Here is a 23,602-nt window from a genome sequence, read left to right on the forward strand (position 1 = left end):
CCCCATGGCCAGGAGCAGTGATTCTATTATGTACCCAGGATGACTGCTAGACTCAGAAGCTCATTGTTATAAACCCTTTTCCTCTGTTATACCTTTTCATCCTGGCAGTTTTGACTCTCAGAACTGTTCTATAATTAAATCCTCACAATTATTTATTTATTTATTTTATTTTATTTTTTTGTCGGTTGTAGGGCCTGAACTCTGGGCCTGGGCACTGCCCTCAGCTCTTCAGCTCAAGGCTAGCACTCTACCACTTGAGCCATAGCGCCACTTCCAGCTTTTTCTGCTTATGTGGTGCTGAGGAAAGGAACCCAGGGCCTCATGCATGCAAGGCAAGCACTCTACCACTGAGCCACCTTCCCAGCCCCAAATCCTCACAAAAATTTTTTTAAAAGGGGCTGCTATTTTTCCATTGTGTGACTCTCCTGAATATTCTGCATTGATTTAGAACCCGTTTAGTTTTTGCTTTATATATATATATTTTTTTTCCAATACTGAGGCTTGAAATCAGGGCCTTGTACTTGCTAAGCAGTGGCTCCACCACTTAATCTATGCCTCCAGCCCTTTTTTGCTTTTCTGCCTAAGTCTGACTTCAGACCGTGGTCCTCTTACCTATACATCCTGCCGTAGCTGAGATGGCAGGCACATGCCAACATGCCCAGCTTATTGATTGAGATGGAGGGAGGGGTGTCTCACTACCTTTCTGCTCAACTGGTCTCAAACCACAATTTTCCCAATCTTTACCTCCAAAGTATCTGGGATAACAGGCATGAACCACTGTTCTCAGCCTCTTGCTTTTTATTTACTCTCACCATTCAGCCATACTTGACTAGTAATTCAGAAGATCAACCAAAACAGATACAGAATAAAAGTGGATTGACTTTTGTGTACTAGCTATTAAAATCTCTTTGGAGCAGTGGGTCTCAAAGTAGGTCTCAGGAAGAGCAATATCACCATCCCCAAGAAACTTGTAAGAAAAAAAATCTTCAGGCCTCTTCCTGGACCAGGGTCTGTGCAATCTATACGTCTACCAGCCTTCTAGGTGGTTCAGAGTGCTATGGTTTGAGTGCTATTTTATCAAAGGACTTTACATTTTCAGAGTTTTTTGTTTGTATGAGTTAAGATATTTTTAAGTAATCATTGTTTGAAACTAGTGGTCTGCAAATGGGAAATGTTACATTTCTTTTTTTCTTTTTCTTTTGGTTGGTCTTGGTGCTTTAACTCTGGGCCTGGGCACTATCTCTCAGCAGTTCAGCTCAAGGCAAATGTTCTACTACTTGAGCCACAGCACCACTTCCGGTTTTCTGGTGGTTTTTATTAGAGATAAGAGTTTCATGGACTTTCCTGCCCAGGATGGCTTTGAACTGCGATCCTTAGATCTCAGCCTCCTGAGTAGCTAGGATTACAGGTGTGAGCCATCGGTACCTGGATGAAATGTTACATTTCTAAAAAAACTATTTCCCAGCTCTTCTGCCTTTTTTGTTCATTAGAACATTTTGTCATTCTTTTCTGTATTTAGAAGACCTATTTCTATACTGAAATTTTAGACTTGAGATCTGTTACATGGAAGCTTGGTAAGCAATGGTATTTTAGTGATCTATTATTGTGACATGATATAAAATAGAACAACATTAATAAAACACTTCATTTCTGCAAGCTCATTTGCTTATTTATTTTTTGGTGGGTCATGGGGCCTGAACTCTGGGCCTGGGCGCTGTCTCTCAGTTCTTCAGCTCAAGGGTAGCACTCTACCACTTGAGCCCACAGAGCCACGTCCAGGTTTTTCTGCTTATGGTGCTGAGGAATTGAACCCAGGGCCTCATGCATACAAGGCAAGCACTCTACCACTGAGCCACCTTCCCAGCCCTATCATTTGCTTTTTTTTTTTGTCAGTTGTGAGGCTTGAACTCTGGGCTTGGGCGCTGTCCGTGGGCTCTTCAGTTCAAGGGAGCACTTTATCACTTGAGCCACACACAGCACCACTTCTGGTTTTCTAGTGATTTATTGGAGATAAGAGTCTCATGGACTTTCCTGCTCGGGCTGGCTTTGAACTGTGATCCTCAGATCTCAGCCTCCTAAGTAGCTAGGATTACAGGTGTGAGCCACCAGTGCCCAGCTTTGCTTATTTTTTTATTGGCCTTTTCAGATGAAATTCTTATTGTTTGAGACATAGGTCTTTTTTGTTTTGTTTTTCGACGTTATTCTCAAATAGATGGAATTGTTTCATTCTAGACCTAAAGCTTGCTCTTGTCAGGGAGTAGTTTGTAGTAAGTTGAGCACTCTCTAGAATAAAGGAATATCATATGCTGGTATCATATGAAGAAGTGGATAAGGACATTTGATCGTAGGTGAAGAAACTTTGGCACAGTGACAGGAGTTAACTGAGAGTCCAAGTCTTCCTCCTTCCAATTAAGTATTATTCCCATGAAACATCTTTGCCCTTAGAGACTACAGTGCATTAGATTGGTTGGATCTTGGTCAAGAGCTTGATCTGAACAGTTTTTAAGTGCTTTTTTTCCCCCCATGTATAAAGCATTCACAAGTTCTTTCAAGGGCAGCACACAGCTCTATTTAACTCCCTCAAGCCCTCTCACCTCTGTCAAGTTGCAGCAGGAAATTCAAGGTCTAGCCAGAGGCCCCCAAAGAGTTAAAAACTTAGCCTGCAGAGTAGAAGAAATTGATGTTGAAAACAGATGTGCCTCTGTGGACCTTGCAGGATTCATAAGTCAAGAAAAACCAGCATATATGCATGCAAGTAAAAAAAAAAAGTCTTGGCTAGTGTTGTAGAAAAATGAAATGTTGTCTCATCTGCAATTCCTCTTCAGGCCTCACTGGTTGGGCTCCCAGGAGACAGGTGGCCCTGACACTTGAGCCATTAACTCAGAAGGCTCTCTAATCCCTTGTTTTCCTTGTTGGTGTTCCGGCCTAACTGCCCGCACAGAGTCTGCCCGTTTTCATTGGCTTTAAGGATTGTTATTGGAGTGGCTGACAGCTGTCTGCCAGGCTGTCTGCGATTGCCTTCCTGTGCTCTCCACCACGGCTCTACTTCACAGCACTATTGTTCCTGTTTGAGCCTTTTTCTCAAAATCTTTCCCAGCTGTATCCTGATACGGTAAACCACTTAAATTAGCTCCAGATTGTTCTGTTTATTTTATGTTAGATAAGCGACCAAATACAGTCTCAGCAGCGGGCCAAGAGGAGGGTGAAGTTGGGGGATGGGTCAGGGGACACAAGGTCTTTTACAACACAAGGTAGAGTTCCCAGAGAAAACACTGAAAAGACACAAGTGTGATTCACTCACTGGTCCTGTCACTGAAACATGATCTGATGTGCTGGCCAGGCAGTAACTTTATGAGCAACCTTCACTGCAGGAAAGAAAAGGAAGACCTTAGCAGGAAGCCACAGGACAGAAGCTAAATAACTCTTATCAGAAATAGATAAAATAAAGCATAAGAAAAATAAATAGAACATCTCTCAGGTTAGTTGTTGTGCTAGCTGCCCAGGTAGTATGCTTGATGTTCTGATTTCCATAGAAATCTAGCCCCTTTTAATAGTGTCATTTGGTATGGCAAGGCATGGTGACTGACTTGCTCAAAACTGGCCCCGGTCCTCCAATCTCTGTAGATGTCCAGCATTTGAAAACACTTGCTTTCCCGCTGCAATTTACAGCTAGAAATCCAAAGATGTTGAGTCACCAGCAAAGCTATTTTCCACACAGCTGCAAGTAAAAACTCACAATGGACTTGGCCTCTGTTGCTTAAGCTTGCCATCTGTGCAACTGCTTAACCGTGGCCTCTATCTCCCCTGTGGGGCTGACTTCTTCCAGTGCTTCTCTACGTACCGCCTTTTTGAATGCTTACCAAGAACAAAAAAAGTTTCAAATACAATAAATACTATCCTAGTGAGTTTTAGGAATAAACCCAAGTAAAATATGAAAAATAAACTTTCAAGTACCTGCACTCAGCTAATGCACACAAATAGTATCAGCAGCCAGGTGAGTTACAATGAGTATTGAGTTTTGTCTTTGGTAACTCAAGACTCATTCACTCCAGCATGGCCAGGCCTCCCATCCCCATTGAGAACCAAGGTCTTGGAATCCTTTTCTAGCATGTTTAGAGATGGATAGGGAAGAACATGTCAAAAGCAATAAAATACCCTTAGGAACAATATTGTTATTTCCTTTTGGGAAAATAAATTCACTATGTAATTTTTTAAAAAGCAAACTGTGGAAAAACCATGACTTTATCAAGGTCTCACGCCCTTGGGCAGAATGTACCTTTTCTCCTCCATCCAGATCTAGCATTAGTTTGCCTGGCCTCCACGTCATCTCTAATTCTCCAGTTTCAGGCTTTTTCCTGCTCCTGTCTAGCCTTTGATTGTGAACAGCCTTGTATTTTCCCATATCCCCTAAGAGTTTTGTTCCTGGGGAGCAAGAACCATGTATATAGAACCTGTGCTTTGTACCACCACAGTACTGACCACAGTGTGGGCACCTAGCAGAACTTTAATTAAGTCCTTACAAAACACATTCTCCTTTTAATGCTTATCTGACACTGGTATCATTCATTATACTTTTATGTTTATTCAGATAAAGACTTAAACAAGGCAGACATCACAAATTCCATTCATTGGACAATTCTCATAAAAATCATGGTACAGTTTTCCTACGCTGGCTAAGATGGAGTCAATCACAGCTATCTTTCTTATCACCAAAAACTCTGTAAAATACAAAAAACAACTACACAAGGTTTCTTTAAAGCAATAAGGGCTAAAACAAGTAAGAGAAGAAAGCAGAGCCTTATTAATTGCTTGTAACAGACAAATTTTGTGAGGCTTGTTGTTTCTTCTTCTGTCTTCTGACTGAGACAAATGAAATTATGAAAACATGCAGCAGGCATTGTCAGTAAAATCTAGTGGATAAATCAAAAATGGTCCCTTGTTAGAAAGCATCCAGTAATTCCATTTTATTTGTTTATATTTTCTTTTACTTTTCTCTACTGTCCCTATGCTAACAAGCCCTAGTTGAGAATTTTCTGTTGTAGAGTTTGGAGGACCCAACACCCCAAAGAAGACTCATTTTTTTTTTGCCAGAACATAGAGAAATCCTCATTTGTCTTTTCTTTTGTTGCCTATTCTCAAAAGCAACTTTACATTATGCAAAAGTGTATTACAGAACAGGGGACAAAATTAACTTGAAAGGAAGCTGTCCCACTGACACACATAAGAAAGCCACATAAAGGAGATCCTGGGAGGAAAGAGTGTGTGAAGGAATCTAAACATAGGAAAGAACTAGAGAAGAATATCTCTAATTCTGTGTATGAGTCAAAGTTTATCCTTAGCCAATAAGCTGGGGCATGGTGGTACATGACTGTCATCCTAGCTATGTAGGAGGTGTTACTAAGAAGGATTGTAAGTAAGGCTGACATAATGTAAGGGCATAAATACAAGGCTCTATTAAAAAAAATAACTAAAGCTACAAGGGCTAGGAGTGTGGTTCAAGTAGTACAGCACTTGCCTCATACTTAAACTCCAGTACCACAAAAAATTGCAATCTGGGTTATCTGTTAGAAATGTATGAATGTCTTCCATCAAATCCTGCTAAAGAAAGCATCATGGACTTGAGATTTTTTTTTGTTTACCTCAGGAAAATAACATGTATTATGCTATAAAAGATTATAAAATTGCTTTAACAAAACATTGCTTTAATGTTGGTATGCCAGTTAACAAACTGACTAATGTATGTGGGAAAGGGTGAAAGGGAGCCTATTATATCTTGTGGAACTGTAACGTTGTTCTGATTTTGTGAGTAATACAGATTGACTGTAAATCTACACGAAGATTCAGGTAGTGTCTGAACTCTAATTAACACTATTAGCTCTATTGCATCTATCAGGGTCAACAAGGAAAGTGTACAATAACTGATTTTTTTCTGACTTAATAAGAAAGGTTTGAAAACTAGACTGACATTTGTACTACTCTGAGACAACATTATGATCTGAATCTAACTGGATTGAATTTATATACAGACACACAGCAATATCTTACTGGATTGAATTTATATACAGACACACAGCAATATCTTTGAGAGGATTTTAACAAGACTTGGAACATTATATCGTAGAATATAGTTTGCAATATGTATCCTAGAACATAGAATTCAAAATGTCCAGGATATAATCCAAAAATTATTCTTCATATAAAGTATCACTTCTCCTGGAAAAGGAAAAGTGGATAAACCACTTTGAGGTGAACCAAATACTGGAGTTGTTAGGTGAAAATTTCAGGGTAGCCATTGTAACCATCTGAGGTCAAGTGGAACACTCTTGAAATAAATGGAAAAATAGACATTCTGAACAGAAATAGAATCTACAACCAAATGAGCAATTTGGATGAATATATGAATAAAAACAAATGAAAATTTCAGAACAGTAGCTGAAATTTAAAATTTATTCTAAGAACTCAATAGTTGTATAAATATGATAATGAAAAGAGTCAGTGAATTTCAAGACACAACCTGAAATTACGCAACCAGAAAGACAGAGAATAGTTTTTTTGGGGGGATCCGGTCGTGGGGCCTGATCTCTGGGCCTGGGCGCTGTCCCTCAGCTCTTCAGCTCAAGGCTAGCGCTCTACCACTTGAGCCACAGTGTCACTTCCGGCTTTTTTCTTTTTGTTTATGTGGTGCTGAGGAATCGAACCCAGGGCCTCACGCATGCAAGGCAAGCACTCTACCACTGAGCCACCTTCCCAGCCCCCAGAGAATAGTTTTTTAAAAATATTTTTTATTGTAAAGATACTGTACAGAGGGGTTACAGTTACATGAGTAAGGTAATGAGTACATTTCCTATCGAGCATTGTTGCCTCCTCCTTTGTTTTTCCCCTACTATCTCTTGCCTCTCTACCTCCCCAACTCCCCCCCCCACCACTAAGTTGTAAAGTTCATTTTCAACATAGTGTTCTGTACACCTCATCATTACAATAGGTCAACCTATATCTTTGTTTCAGTATTTTGTTATTTCCTTTCCCCTCCCCAAATTAGAAAAATGTATATACAAGATATAGGGTACCAAAATAAAATACAGTGACAACAGGGGTTATGCCGTAGGGGAAGAACATACAAAAGAATTTTTTAAAATGACATAGTAAATTAAAAACAACAGCGACAAAGAAAGAAAACCTCTTGTTTCTACATCTTGGGGTTCATTTCACTTAGCATCATCTTATATGGTCATATGTACATAGCTTTTGGCCTTTTCAGAGAATAGATTTTTTGAAGACTATAGGGACATGTGGAGCAATAGCAAAAGGCCTAGCATTTATGTCATTAACAGTTTCATGAATAAAGAAATATTGTAATTTACCATAGCTAATATATGGAACCAACCCAGATGCCTCTCAGTAGATGAATGGATCAAGAAAATGTGGTATATATACACAATGGAATTCTATGCCTCCATCAGAAAGAATGACATTGCCCCATTTGTTAGGAAATGGAAAGACTTGGAAAAAATTCTATTAATTGAAGTAAGCCAGGCCCAAAGAAATATAGCTCCCATGGGTTCCCTTATTTGCAATCACTAGTATATGTCTAGGGCAAGCAGAAATAGTCAGATAAGTTGATGTTAGGTGAAATGAACCCCAAGATAAGTATTCAAATGTTTTTTTCGTTCTTGCGATTGTTTCTAACATATTTATAAGATGATTTCTTTGTTGCTTTGTATGTCCCTCCCCCACCTTATAACTCCTGTTTTCATTGTATTTGATGTTGGTATAATTTGTGGATGGGAAGGGAAAAAACACATTGTTTAAATAGGGATACAGGTGGACCCATTGCAACAATGAGACGTACAAGTCATTATGTCGAAAAACGAAAAATGAACTTTACAACTATGGGGGGGGGCTGGTTCAGATAGGGGGGAGATGGGAGGGGATGAGAAGGTGAAACAAAGGAGGAGGTTACAATGCTTGATAAGAAATGTACTCATTATCTTGCCCATGTAATTGTAACCCCTCTGTAAAGTATTTTGACAATAAAAAATACTGTTGCAGAAAATAATGAAGGAATAGTGTCTGAAAATGTCATAAATTTGGTAGAAGACTGATGTACAACTTGTGAAATGGAAACAGATTAACTCAAAGAAAACTATGCCAAGATTGTAATCAAACTGCTGAAGACCAAAGATAAAATATTTTGAGAATTTTATTTGAAAAGATTTAATTTGAGGAATGAAAAGATGCTGCTATTAAAAACCTATACCCATCTGTTCATAGAAACTTTATTGATAAGTGATAAAGACAAAAAACATTTATCTTTCAACTAGCTAAAGGATGAAAAAAAGTGATACTACCCTACCCCTGGGTACTATCTAATATAATAGAAGGATACACACATGTGTTAGCATGAATGAATTTAATGCCTTACAATAAGTGAAAGAAGCTATTCTAAGAATATTACACATTATGTATCTTTTAAAATATGTCATTTTGAAAAGGTAAAACTTTTAAGATGGAGAAAATATCAGTGATCTCTAGGGATAGAGACTGAGAATGTGATTTGACTATGAAGAGGTAGCACTGGGAGCAATGCCAGCTCATGGAATGTTCTGTCAGTTATCCTGGCTGATTGTGAACTTAAAATTCAAAGAAACACACGCAAAACAATGCATTTTATTGCATGTAAACTTACAAAAAAAAAAAGGAGAGGTCACCAGCACAGCCATTTCACATTTGATAGAGTTAATATATTTTTGGGACTACATGAAATATGGAAAAGATTTATGTAATCTCTTACCTATTTTGAAGTCATTTTCCATTTGATTCTATATTTAAACCTTTAAGAAGCCAAAGTGAAATAAACAATGAGGCAATCTCTTAGAATACATACAGAAAGCCTCCCAGAAAAGAATTTTATATTTCACATGCCAGGCAGATGTTTTTTTTTGGGGGGGGTTTAGATTACCTCAAGAGGCCTCAATGAAAAATTGAGGTATCAAAGTAGGGTTCTGTAAGAGAGAGAAAGATACATTGACTCCAGAAAACATGTACTATTTTTTAAAAAGAAGTCAAGTCAAAGTGATGGACTGGTGAAAACAAGAACAAAGAATCTGCCATGTCCTAGAAGCTCTGGCTTTTGATATTTAGACTGCCTTGTCTAAAGGAATCACATCTGCTGCACTGAGGTAGCTGTTTGCCTGTGTTTTGGAGAGGGCAGCCTTGGATTACCCATGTGCGCTAGTCTGTGTGCATTCCTGTGACACCAGAAGAGTTTTTCTGGATGTAGGAGTTCTTCTCCTTTCTTCCTCCTTTTTTTGTGTGTCGGTTCTAGGTCTGGAACTCAGGGCATAAACACTATCCCTGAGCTTTTGTGTTCAAGGGTGTTACTCTACCACTTGAGCCACAGCCCACTTCCAGCTTTTTTTTGGGGGGGGGGGTCTGGTCGTGGGGCCTGAACTCTGGGCCTGGGTGCTGTCCCTCAGCTCTTCAGCTCAAGGCTAGCACTCTACCACTTGAGCCACAGCGCCACTTCCGGCTTTTTCTTCTTTTTTTTTGCTTATGTGGTGCTGAGGAATCGAACCCAGGGCCTCGGGCATGCAAGGCAAGCGCTCTACCACTGAGCCACTTTTCCAGCCCCCCACTTCCAGCTTTTAAGGTAGTTAATTGGTGACAAGCATCTTACTGACATTTCTGCCTAAGCTGGCTTTGAACTGCCATCCTTAGATCTCAGCCTCCTGAGTAGCTAGGAGTAGCTGGCTTCCACTGTGGGATTTCTTTTTCTTTGTCTTTTTTTTTAATCCTTTTTAATCCTACCTCTCCTTTAAAGGGGAAAATGTACAGAGGCTGGGCTGGGTACTTGATTGCAGAGGGAGCATGCCAACTAAGCAGAACTTCACCCTCATAAATGTTACGTCATCACTCTGCTTCCTTGTATGCCATTATGGGTCTAATTGTTTTTTATACACAAAGATTGTTATAAAACAAACTTATGCTTTTCTGTGAAAGTTATATGGTTTTACTTCCTTTGACCCATCCTTCTTTTTCCTTGCCTCATAGTTTTCTTGAGATTTATTTTATTGTTTATTGAGATAATTTGCATGCCATTCTTTGCTGGTTAGTGTATTCACCAAGTTGTCTTGTAGATTTTGGCCACTCTATTGGGTATATAGTGCTATGTCTCTTAGGTTTTTAATTTGTACCTCCTTGATGGCTAATGGCACTGAACATCTTTTCACTGCCTTTTGACCATTTGTATATCTTCCTTAGAAATGAGCAGTTTAGGGCTGGGAAGGTGGCTCAGTGGTAGAGTGCTTGCCTTGCATGCATGAGGCCCTACGTTCAATTCCTCAGCACCACATACACAGAAAAAGCTGGAAGTGCTGCTTTGGCTCAAGTGGTAGAGCACTAGCCTTGAGATGAAGAGCTGAGGGACAGCGCCCAGGCCCAGAGTTCAGACCCCACGACAGACCAAAAAAAAAAAGAAAAGAAAAGAAATTATCAGTTTATATTCTTTGTCCATATTTTAATTGGGTTTTCTATCTTTTTGTTACTGAATTATGTATGTTGTGAAGTAGGAGCTGGCCAAAGGTGTTTATTTTTTTTTTTAAATAAATGTCCCATTACTCCAACATTATTTGCTGCAAAAAATTTTCCTCTGTAGGTTTGTTGACACTTCTACCAAAAGTTAAATGGCTATTTAAATGTAGTTTGTTGCTTAATGGATAAAGAAAATGTGTCATATATACATAATGCAGTATAATTTAGCCATAAAGAATGAGATTGTGTTGTTTGCAGGAAAATGAATGGAATTGGAGATCATCACATTGAGTGAAATAAGCTAAACTCAAAAAGCCAAATATTTTGTTTGTTTCATAGGTACAATCTAGACCTAAAATATTAATAGCAAAAGAGGACTGTCTCCCTAAAGAAAGGGAAGATAATGGAGGATAAAGAGGAATAATATATATATATGAAGTTAGTATAATGAAACCCACAAAATACTGTTTGAAAATGTGGGAAAGGAGGTAGATTTGGTTAAGAAATATAATAGGGTGAAGTTGCTCAAATTATGGGAATGAAACTCCTTTATGCTGTTATGTGGTTATTTTACTGAACACTTCATCACAGTTACATGATGTCTTCATTACTATAGCTTTGTAACATTTCTTGAAATTGGAAAGTGTAACTCTTTCAATTTTATTCTTTGATTTAGAAATTGATGCAATCTTGGAATGAACCTTGCTTGGTCATCATGACCGTGGTGGTCAGAGTAATGCCAACCCCCCACCTCCACAAGATGTTTATGGCTTAAGCCTAGAGCCTATGAATATGCTGTCCTAAACCAAAGTAGAATTAAGATTGCAGACAAAATTATGGTTTCCACTAAAGTAACCTTAGGATGGGAAGATGATCCTGGATTATCTGGTTGGGCCAATTCAATCAATCACATGCTTCTAAAAGTAGAATAGTAAGGCAAAAGAGGAAACTACATAAGTCATGTGAGCATAATTCAACTTCTGTTCTGGCTTTGATATACACAAATATATAATATATAATAATATATAATATATATAACACATAATAATATAATATAATATTATTATATGTTTTATATATATGTATATGTATCAAAGCCAGAAACAGAAGTTGAATATATGATATATAGATATATATAGTTGATATTATATATATATATATATATATATATATATATATATATATATGATTGGAGCATTTTCCATGTGCTGATAGAATTATTTATATTCAATTATTTATAACCATGCCAGCCCTCAAACAGTAGCAGATTCACTAAGTAATAAGTGTTAATCTGAAAGCCTTGAGAGGCCACTGGCTGAGTGGTCTCTAATCCTATCAGCTTTAGATTCCTACGGTGATTACCTAGAAACCTTTGTTTCGATTTGTTTGACTGTTTTGTCTTGTGTGTTTTTTTTAACCTAGTTCATGACTGCTAATGTCCCTTCATCTGCTGCTTTGCTTAGCCATTATTCTACTTTGAATTCTTTTACCAAACTGCTTCCTGTTTGGGAGTATAGAGTTAATTTTGTATATGCCATCAAGTGTTTACCATTGAGTGTCTCCCTCTCTGATTGTTCTTCAGAAAAAAAATGGAGCTGGTCAGTATTCTGATAATGTTTGTCAGCCTCTCCCAACATTAAACACCCAGATATCAGTGAGCTCCTTTAGCACTTGGCAAAACCTCAGAGAAGCACTCTGGGGAAACAAAACACTGCCTGTCCACTTGGTTTGGTTATTGATTTTTCCTAGTAACAGTGAAAACATAGTTCTTATGAAGTAGAGATTACGTAAAATGTTGAACATTTAACTTGTATTATTTAATAATTACTTAAAATTCATAACACTTAATTTGTATCATTTATTTGAAAATAAAGACAAAGTAGTTGATGCTTGCCCAAATAGAATATTCTAGCGTTTTCTAGTTTATTGCTTTGAAATTCATTGACCTTAATTCACATCCTTGTCACCATGAAAGTATAGTACACCCATTATTATAAAACTATAATTCTACTTTTTTTCTTTTTGTTGATAGTATTCTCACTTTTTCCCTACTATCCTTGAATGTAGAAGGCTCTCAAATATTTCTGTGGTGATTTTTATCATCTATTGGTTCTCAATTTAGCATCATTAAAGTATAAACAGCTGTCTAGTGAAGAATTATCTGGCCACCTTAAATGTGTTTAAGGTTTAGAATGAGAGTCAGATAATTTGTGAGTTAACTGTAATATTCCTGAAGGGACCAAGAATTTTAGTTTACTCTGAAATTAATTTAAAAAATAGTAAGTGTTCTTTCAAGATGAAACTACAGGAAAAACAAGGATAGTTTTAGATTTTAATTAAGGTTAGAGCTAGATACCTGTGACTCACACCTGTAATTTTAGCTACTCAGGAGGCTGAGATCTGAGGATTGTACTTCAAAGCCAGCCCGGGCAGGGAAGTCCTTGAGACTCTTATCTCCAGTTAACTATCAGAAAACTGGAAGTAGCACTATGGCTCAAATAGTAGAGTGCTAGCCTTGAGCTGAAAAGCTCAGGGACAGAGCCCAGGCCCAAGTTCAAGCCCCATGACCACCACCACCACCAACAACAAAAAGGTTAAAACAAACAGCACTTTAGTTGTCATGAACATAAAAAACAAGGCTCCTCTTCTATTTATTAGGGGGATCCAGAACATGAAGTTTTAAATATAGTGTTACCATGCAGCTCACCATTTTGTTCTTGTCTTAAAACTTTCATTTAAGAATCTCCAAGGTATGTGAATATTCATACTTTAAATTCAGAAAAGTTATTTGCCAACCAATATGCAATAAATTAGAACACTCTTAAAGTTCCTGGTTCTGTTTTGAAGAACAAATGTTTTTGATCTTTCAACAGAATTTTGAGTCTTTTCATCTTTAATAAATTTGATTTTTTTTTTTTTTTTTTGGTCCAGTCATGGGGCCTGACCTCTGGGCCTGGGCATTGTCCCTCAGCTCTTCAGCTCAAGGCTAGCGCTCTACCACTTGAGCCACAGTGCTACTTCCCGCTCATTAATAAATTTGAAAGGAAAGATAACATCTCATTGGTATCTCATCATTATAAGCAATGACATTAGCCCCATTAAAATAAGGAAACGTTTTACTACAATTCTTTATGAGCTCTTTCTTTTTAATCATGATTCTGGCCTTTTCCTACATCCATCTTCCTTTATTTTCTTTTTTCTTTTAGTATCCGGTCGTGGGACCTGAACTCTGGGCCTGGGCGCTGTCCCTCAGCTCTTCAGCTCAAGGCTAGCACTCTACCACTTGAGCCACAGCGCCACTTCCGGCTTTTTTCTTTTTGCTTATGTGGTGCTGAGGAATCGAACCCAGGGCCTCAGGCATGCAAGGCAACCGCTCTACCACTGAGCTACCTTCCCAGCCCAATCTTCCTTTATTTTCAACTCTTAGTGTCTATGTCTGTTATTTGGTGTCTGGTTTTCAAATACTCCCAGCCCTCATGCTTGCTGCTTAGAAGGACCCCTGCCTCCTCTGGTGCTGTTCATCAAGAGGAAGTCTGACTGTGAGCTGAGTGTTACAGTACTTATGTACCTTGAATGCTACATGCCATTGTAAACCTCTGTGAAAATTCAGAGTAATTCAGTTGCTGATGCTTATTCTGAATCGCAAGTGCTCTGTGGAACTTATTTCCTCGATAGCCATCTGGTTTATTTAAACTCATAGAAAGAGCAGAGAGTCATTCTGGGTCTCCTCCAGTAATAACAAAATCCATCCCAATTCATTGTGCTTTTATGGCTCTCAACTTAATCATAGAATAGTGAATATAACCTATTAGGGAATTTCAGAGTGTGGCTTTGGAAGTGTGGCCATACCTAAATCTGAAATGTATAAGTGCACAGATTGGATTCCATTCTGCTCTGCATAGTTTGCTGGTACTATTACTATGGTTAATAACAAATAGATAGTAGCAACTGAACACTTCTGTGCCACACACTTTATAAGGTAGCCATTGTTATCTTAATTTTTCAAATAAAGAAACTTAGGGATTGAGTGACTTAGAGATTGAGTAACTTGTCCAGATTCATAATGCTTCATGTTTAAAACTTGAATACATTTCAAGATGGCTCTAGGGATGATGGAGAAAAATGATAACTAGACACATTTTTGTTTATATCTAATCATTGAATCAGCTAGTTTATTTTTTAGCTTCTAGGAACACATGTTCTTAAGAATGCAGTTAATTAGTCTTCAACTAGGAAGAGACTTGGATGTGGAACAGTGGCTGATGCTCTATCTATTGAGCCTCATGCTCACTGTACCTGGGTTCTCTCTCTAACCATCATGTGGCTGGCTCTGCTGGGACATTCCAGCTTCAGCTCTTCTGTCTTGCTTGGTTCTGGTGAAACTTATTTCTCTGACTTCTCTATAAGAGAGAAGATCTTGTCTATCTTCTCAGCTTCCATGTTCTGAAAGCTAGTGGCCTTGTCAATGGCCGAACTCAAGTCAGATTTGTTAAGGAGTGAGCAAAACCAGTGCTTTCTCAAATGTTCTCCATAGCACCCCTTTGACCTAATAATTATAACTGACCAGGTGCCAGATAAGATGAGCAATTCTAGTATTTGGTTGGTTGATCTTCGTTGAAATCTGCACTGGGGTCCTAGAAACCTGTATCCTGGAGATTAAGCAGCATTTGTATGTGGAGCCATGTCCTAAAAGTCAAAGTCATTAAAAAACTGGACAAAACCTCAGGAAAAAACTAGTAGTAACCAAAGTAAATTTTTAATGCTGTCAACCTCTGTTTTTGCTGAGTGGCCTCTTTTCTACTGTGCTCCGGGTCATTGAGGCTATCTCTTTGGTAGGTCCTATGACAGGTTTTGGAAATAAAAACAATGAGACTTTGTTCTTGACCTTTGTGAGCACAGTTCTGGGGAAGACAAACTCACAAAGTAGTTCACTATACACAGAGATAAGTACAATAGATGTGCTGTGTATACAGGACGTAGAAACAACTGCTTTGAGAACTAGTTTACAGGCTCAAAAGCTGGCACTTAAAATTTATATCAAAGGAGAAAGGTGAAGGGCATTTTTAAGGCTAGAGAGACAATATGTTCAAAGGCAAAGTTCCCATGAAAGGAAATGGTGTATTCTAACAAGAAAAATGTAGTTCTATATGACTGAAACATAGAACTATTTATGAAGAAGGACAGTTGTTGATGCTCAAAAAAATCAGGTGGGACCAAATATAAAGGATTCTCTCTGTTGGGATGACGTTTGAAGTTTATCCTGATTGGAAAGTACTGATGTCTTTAAACATAGATGTGGCCTGATGGGTTTGGGGCTTAACAGAAACTCCTCTGGTGGCAACTTGAAGCTGTATACTCCACTTACCTTAGGAGCCCAGGTGAGAGGTGCCTGACCCAAGGCTGTAGGGCTGGAGAATGGGTGATGGGTAGGAAATCAATGTTAAAGTTAGACTTTACAGAACTAAATGCACATTCAGTTTACTCACAGATGAGTAAATGTAGAACACGAGGGAAAGACTGAATAAGAACATCAGGTTGAGTACCTGGGTAGATAGATATTTTCTCCAAAATCTTCTGGCAGGAGAAAATTGAATTTGCTTGGTCTTTTAGATGATGATTAAGACATATACTAGTTCTCTGATTTGATTTTAGTAAGTCTAAAAATGAATCCAAAAGCATTGCCTGTCAATAAGCAAGTGCTGTTTGGGGAACACAGAAGCTGGCTTCTCTGTTTTGAAAATAATGTCTGTTCACTTGCATGGTGCCCTGTGCAGAGAGAAGGCCAGACCTTGGCATGAGGTCTGAGGCCTTCCTTGACTGTCTTTCCATGGCTTCTGAGGCACAGTTGGAAATCCCAGCTGAAGCACCTGGGTGCGGAACAGTGGAGGGGAGCTCAGGGCAGCCTTTGGCAGCCAAGCTACAGCTTTGAGTTATCTGGGGAGTAGTCCCCAGAATTAATGTTGTTGTCATAGTTTCAGTTTAATTGTTATCAGCTGGACAGGAGGAGTCCTCCTCGTCATATTAATGTTTTTGCTAAGATTGTTGGCTGATCATCTTTTCCATGATTTTTTGACAGTTATTTTTGTTCAATTTTGAATAATAAAGTGAGGTTTACAATCTGTTTATGAGAGCATTTGCTTTATCTTGACATTTCTTTTCTAGACAGCAAAGGTTTTTATAATTAGATTTTCCCCCTGCCAAAAAGTTGCTGGGAAAAAAAAAAATCTCTGAAGAAGACATGCTTTAGAGTACTCTTTATTAGCTAGATCATCTTATTTTGATTTGAAAGTCTTTTCATGAGTCAGTCAGGAAATGAAACAAAATTTTATCATAAAAACAAATTCTTAGCAAGAAAAAAATTAACTGGCTAAATAGAAAATTAGGAGGAAGAAAAAAAGAAATGCGTTTGATATAGTAGTGGTTCCACTGTCTTAAGATTTTTAATCTATGTCAATAGGCAACTTCTTTTCTACCTAGTTTCCAATGAGCTTATTGGAGTCTTGTTGTTTTGATTAGTCTTATGTTAACTTCCCTGACATACCCAGAAGACTATACTAGTGCTGACAAATGGTATAGTCCAGACAGAATTCACCAACTTAGGCCTTTAGTGGCTAACTTCTCATTTATTTAGCCAACTAAAGGCCTAAGTTGGTGGGTTTCATTTCTATGCTGATGAGGAGCAACTGGTGGCTAAGTGCCACCTGCAGAGGTGGTGGATCCAAAGAAGGATTGAATTGCTTGCTTCCCCAGCCACAACTGTAGCTGGCTGTATGACAGGGGAGTCAGTTGGCAAGTGAGTCAGTTGACTGTGTTTTCCCTGTGGAGTACTCTTGAAAAAAATGATTGAGGAAGCCAGATTGATAACTGATATTAGAATTGTTTATCATTGCTAACGGCAAAACCATCACTGTCAATTAATGGCAGAAACAGTCTCTACCTAGCACCTTCCCCTCCTGATGTGTGAATATATCTCTAGCTCCTACCAGTAAGTAGAGTAGCCAAATGATCTTTACAGCCCAGAGCACTTTCCTCTCTGACTCCTATCCAAAGTGCTGTTCTCTAGCCCTGAATCAGATTCCAGACTCAGTATCATGTTCTACACTATTTCTACTATCACCATCTGGAATCTTTCATTGGGTACTAACAGATATATGGAACTAAAGAGCACAAGGCCTGGGGCTGGGAAGGTGGCTCAGTGGTAGAGCGCTTGCCTTGCATGCTCAAGGCCCTGGGTTCGATTCCTCAGCACCACATAAGCAAAAAGAAAAAAGCCGGAAGTGGCGCTGTGGCTCAAGTGGTAGAGTGCTAGCCTTGAGCTGAAGAGCTGAGGGACAGTGCCCACGCCCAGGTTCACGACCAGACCCAAAAAAAAAAAAGAACACAAGGCAAAGGCAAAGACAACAGGCATCTTCTAAAACTTTGAGCCAAGATCATTGATAGAAAACAGTGAAACAAGAATTGTGTTCTTAGTCATTCTTAGAATGGGGTAGTACGCAAATACCAACTTTTAGTTTTGAATAACATAAGTGGCAGCCTTTTGAAACTTTGCTTTAAATATAACTGATAGTGGGGAACTTAATGTGAAATGGAACGTGTATTTTATAAACTCACTTGGATGAATGCTTGGACCTTGAGTTTTTGTCCAAGCAAAGATATGATGAGGTTTGAGGAAAGAGATTCATAAGATCTAGTATCAAATAGTTAAATTGATTGTCACTCAGTCATGTGTTTTGGTGTTACATTCATCTAACATAGCTTAAGACTTCACCACTCTCCTTTGTGAAACATAGAGAAGAATGTAGGAAGAAAAAAAAAAAAAAAGAATGTAGGAAGAGTAGTCAACTGGATTGACCAGTTCATGTAGCTTTCACAGGAAAGCAGGAAAGTGAGAGGTTTTGCTTGTTTGTTCATTTGTTTGTTTGGTTGGTGTGTATGTGTGTGTATAGTATGTATGCACACACTTTACTGGGGACATTAGGGAGTGGCACTGTAAGGGCAGAGGCCTAGTTGGAATACTAGGTTTTCTACTTTACAAGTTGTTTGGCTTTTTCAAACTCCCCTCCCATTATTTTTTTGCTAGTCCGAGAGTTTGAACTTCAGATCTCATATTGCTTGGTTTGCTTGTGCTCAAGGAGTTCTATTACTTGAGCCATGTCTTCAGCTCAGCTCTTACACTGATTAATTGGAGATGAAATCTCCAGGGCTCTTCTGCCTGAGCTGGCTATGAATTGTCATCTCTGGATCTCAGCATTCTGAGTGGCTAGGATTACAGCATGAGCCACTGGTCACCAGCTAAATCCTGTTTGGTTTTTTAAATTTTATTTTGTTTTCAAACAACAAAGGGGTGATAAGACTATTTAGGTTGGAGGGAGAGGGTGACATTGTTGAAAAAGAAATATACTCATCACCTGACTTACTTAACTGTAACACCTCTGTACATCACCTTTACAATAAAAAAAAAAGACTAGGTGGCTGTAAATGCTAAGAACAGCAGCATTCACTACCATTTATTGAAGACTTAGGAGGTACCAGAGGCCATGCCAAAAATGATCACAAATGGTATTGCTTCATTCTTACCCTAACATATCTAGTAAGAGTTATTATCTCCACATTAAATATGATATAATGGAGACAGAACACAATCTAATGAGTAGCTGCTCTAAGGTCTCAGTTCCAGCTCTGGATGACCCCAGATTTTGACCCATCTTGGGAAATCCAAGTAGTTCCTCACGTGGAGATGGTATTACCAAATATAACGTTGCTTTCTTTCCAGGTGCACCTCATACTATATACACAGTTTCACTTTCTGAAAAAAAGTCCACAAGTAATAATTCTGCATAGTGTGGTAAATTCTTGCTCCATGCTCAGTCCTACCCAGGACATCATTCATTCCTGTGTCCAACACATAGTACAGTAAAATATTTTGTGAGAGAGACACAGCATTATTCATGCTTGATGGATTGATTATTATGAGACCGAGTCTCATTTTGTTTTCCAGGCTGGCCTAAACTTCGGGACTCAAGCAGTCCTCTTGCCCCAGCCTCTGGAGTAGGCGGGACTGAAGGCACATGCCACCAGTTCTGCTTGACTTAACTTTTGTTACAATACATTGTTATAACTGTTCTATTTTATTGTATTGTGGCTTGTTAATGAATTAAACTTTGTGCAAGGCATGTACCTATATGGAATAAAAAAACATGGCATACATAGAGTTTAGTGTAGTCTGAGGTTTTGGGTATCCACGGGGAAGGGGGAAGTAGAGGAGGGGTTGGATGTTGTACAAGGGTAAGAGAGGACTACTGTAGAACACGCTGCAGAGAACATGCAGAGCAGAGCAGGCCTGCTAAAGTAGGTCTGCTATACTGCCCTCCTGTGGTTCATCTGGGTAACAGTGGCTTTTTTAAAAATATCTAAGGAAAATATACACGCAAATAAGTTTATTTGAAACATATCTTCAGTGTATGGATAGTCATATGATTTTACAACCTCCATATACAAGATATATCAGTCTTTATTTTCTACAGTGTCAACATAATATCTAACTCTGAGCCCTCACCTGGTTAACAAGATACCTAACTCCAGTCAGTCATATCTTCTGCTATCTACACCACTGTCTTCCACCCCTCTGTTGTCTTTGAAGAGAAACTTCTTCCCTAGCACTTTACTTCGAGGGAGGAATTTTTCCTCAAAATTACCTTTTCTACTCACCTACTCTGTTTTCAGAGATATTTATAAATCACGAGAAAAAAAATCTTTTAACAGTCTTGAGCTTAAGACTGGAATTCAGGGGCTAGTTTAAAATGTTATACATCTTTTTCAGGAAGAATTTTTAAAAGTCTTCTGTCCTAACTCTCACAATTAAATCACTAAGTAAACTTTACCTGTAGTTTCCTTTGCATGGTCCACTAAGGCCTATGTAAGGCCCACGGCATGTTCTCCTGTTCTATAGAGTTGTACACATGTGGATGGAGTGCTTGCCTAGCATATGCATATGGGCTTGATCTCCAACACCACACACTGCTAGGGGAGAAAATAAGGCTGAGTTTTCATTTTCATTATCCAAGCATAGGGGAGTACTTGGAAGCTCTGGTTTTCAGTGTATTTAAGAGTTTATATAGAAACAATGGAACATTCTTACTGCAATTGAGGTGGCTGTGCCATAGTAAACTACAACTATTTAAAAAGGTTTAGGCGATGGGGTGTTTTTATAGGAAAACTGAAGATCATTCCATAAATTACTTTAAAACACTAACTTCTTAGCTCTAGGGCTTGCTATCAGGAATGGTGGCCCAGGGTTGAACAGATAGTTGATGGACAGACTTTCTTGTGGGAGTATTCTTGTATAAGGGGTGGTGGCCTCTGTGTTAGGTTGTAGTTCTGGCAGGTCTTTTGGGATGGATCTTGTCAGCTGGCATATGTGTATAAAATCCCCCCCTCCTTCATTCCCTCAGCTTCATTTATTATTATTTTGTTTGTTTGTTGGGGCTTGATACAAGTGATTCCATTTTGATTCTGACATCTTTAACATCCTCATACCAACACTTATTTTGTTTCAGACAATGGAGGACAGACATTGGCAGGGGGCAATAACTGGCCCCTTCGAGGAAGAAAATGGACCCTGTGGGAAGGAGGTGTTCGAGGAGTGGGCTTTGTGGCAAGCCCTCTACTGAAACAGAAGGGCGTGAAGAACCGGGAGCTCATCCACATCTCTGACTGGCTGCCAACACTGGTGAATCTGGCCAGGGGACACACCAACGGCACCAAGCCTCTGGATGGGTTTGATATGTGGAAAACCATCAGGTACCTGCCTGCATATCTTGCTATTTCCCTTCTCAGACAGAAATTCCAACTCAACTCAGCACTCAACTGAGTGAGAATAATTCAGCTACAAATACATGATTTTTTAAATGAAAATTTTAAAGAAATTTTAATATCTACTTTTATAGTCTTAAATTTGGAATCACAGTTCTGCATTTTACATGAAGGACAAGATTGTCCTCAGTCTGGGCCTTCTAAGAAGGTCTTTAAAGCTGAGGTGCTTTGCTGGAGGAGGGAGAGAAGATCAGAGGTGTGGCTCAGCTGATAAAGGCTGAGCCAATGAGTGAAAAGGGCTTGAGGTACTGAGTTAAAGTGCCAAAGAAAAGAAAGGAAAAGAAAAGAATTAAGCTGAGGTATTATTATTTTCCTGCAAAGGGTCAGAGGACCTGCCCTCTTGTCTGCCCTGAAAATAACAAATCTTCATTGTGATCACCCAGTTCCCAACACAGGTCTATTCACTCATTTATGTGATTGTCTTAGACCCCGTAGGCAATTAAATTTCCAGTCCATGGCACACATAGTCACAGAGTTGAGCACTCTGGATATTCTATAATTTAACAAATCCCCAACTGCTGAATGTATAGATATCTCTAATCTTTTTGTATTATCATTTTCTATAATAATATGAAAAGCATAATCTTTGATGTTTACAAAAATTAAGGTTTGATATGAGATTGTTTTAGGCAGAGGAACTTTCACAGCCATTAAAGAATAAACATTGAACTCTGAAGTAGCTATTTTGTTGCACATCACAAAATTGCTTTCCAGAAAGACTTCACCAGTGATACTTATTCCATGATACATGAAGATGTTCATTTTCTTCATAGCTTATTTTTGTGTGTGGCTATCCCTGGGTTTGAACTCAGGACATGGTTGCTGTCTCTAAGCTTTTTTGCTCAAGGATAGCACTCCACTAGTCAAACCACAGCTCTACTTCTCACTTTTTGGTGGTAAATAGGAGGTATAAGTCTTAACAGACTTTCCCACCCAGGTTTGCTTTGAATTGTGATCCTCAGATTTCAGCCTCCTGATTAGCTAGCATTATAAGGCATTAGCCACTAGCACTGGGCTCCTTATGTAGTTTTAAAAAGCCCTTAGTAATATAGACAAATGGTCTTGTTTAAACTTGAGTTTTTAAAAAATAGTTATAAATAGTTTTTGGTGTATTTGTTTTGCTTTTGTGGTGTTGGGGATTTAATTCAGGGCCTTGTACCTGCTAGGCAGGTACAAAACTACTTGAGCCATACCTCCAGACTTTTTTCCTCTAGTTATTTTTCAGATAATTCTCATGTTTATGCTCAGGATCAGCCTTAGACCATGCATGATCCTCCTATCTGTGGCCTTCCATGTATCTGAGATGACAGTTATGTACCACCATACCTAGTTTATTGATTGATATGGGGTCTTACTGAATTTTTGTCCAGACTGGCTTCAATCCATGACCCTCTCTATCTCTGCTTCCCAAGTACCTTGGATTACAGGTGTGAGTAACTGAGTCTATGCTAAAAACCATTATTTAAAAACCAACATCTTCTTTTAATTAAAAAATTAACAGCTTCTCCATATTTTTAATGTTGAAACAAAGTAATACTTGAACTCCAGCTTGTCACCAATTTGACTTTAAAGAAGTGTGAGAATTAGGAATGGTGGTGCTTGCCTGTAATTCCAACATTTGGGAAACTGAGATAGAACAATTATAAGTTTGAGGTTAGCCTGAGCTATACATAAGACCCTATCTTTTAAAAAAGTAAAAAAAAAAACTTTGAATGGTTCTGACATGACACCATACTTGATATCCAGTCCATTTTCATTTTTGCTTTGCTTTGGTGGTTAGTGTTATAAACTCTGGCTCCTATGAAAACACAGGTAGCTTGCAGAATCAGACCTCTGTGCCATACCTTGCTACAGGTGAGCGGTGCAAAGAAACAATCGAATTCATTTTCAGTAACTTCCTTCGTCCCCAGCTTACTGAGGTTATTGTGTTTGGCAACGTCTGTGTCATTGATATTTATCTATATTGCCAAAGTTTGGATATAAACCAATCCACATTTCAGTTTTAAGATTTTTTTATCTTGATCAGAGGTAACCTTTAAGAGTTTAGGTTATGTTTGCCTTGCCTCCAGAGAAATTGGCAAAATGTCTGGTCCCACATATCTTCAGCATTAGAATATACCCCTAGTGAGCCAACTGACATGGAGCTGTAGCTTTGAGTTCTTGAGCAGCCTACTATATTGTTTTCAGGGCTATCACCAGA

General features: G+C 38.6%; 1 protein-coding gene across 1 annotated transcript in view; it reads left to right on the plus strand.

Moving 5' to 3' along the window:
- Arsb (arylsulfatase B) overlaps positions 1-23,602 on the plus strand; it is a 172,247-nt gene that overhangs the window by 70,028 nt on the left and 78,617 nt on the right. The window contains exon 5 of the mRNA XM_042690838.1: positions 21,087-21,330. Within this exon, the coding sequence (XP_042546772.1) occupies positions 21,087-21,330 (244 nt within the window). The remainder of the gene's footprint in view (positions 1-21,086; positions 21,331-23,602) is intronic.

The sequence above is a fragment of the Dipodomys spectabilis genome, unplaced genomic scaffold (genome assembly GCF_019054845.1).
Source record: "Dipodomys spectabilis isolate Male_0828 unplaced genomic scaffold, ASM1905484v1 ptg000140l, whole genome shotgun sequence".
Classification (NCBI taxonomy): domain Eukaryota; kingdom Metazoa; phylum Chordata; class Mammalia; order Rodentia; family Heteromyidae; genus Dipodomys; species Dipodomys spectabilis.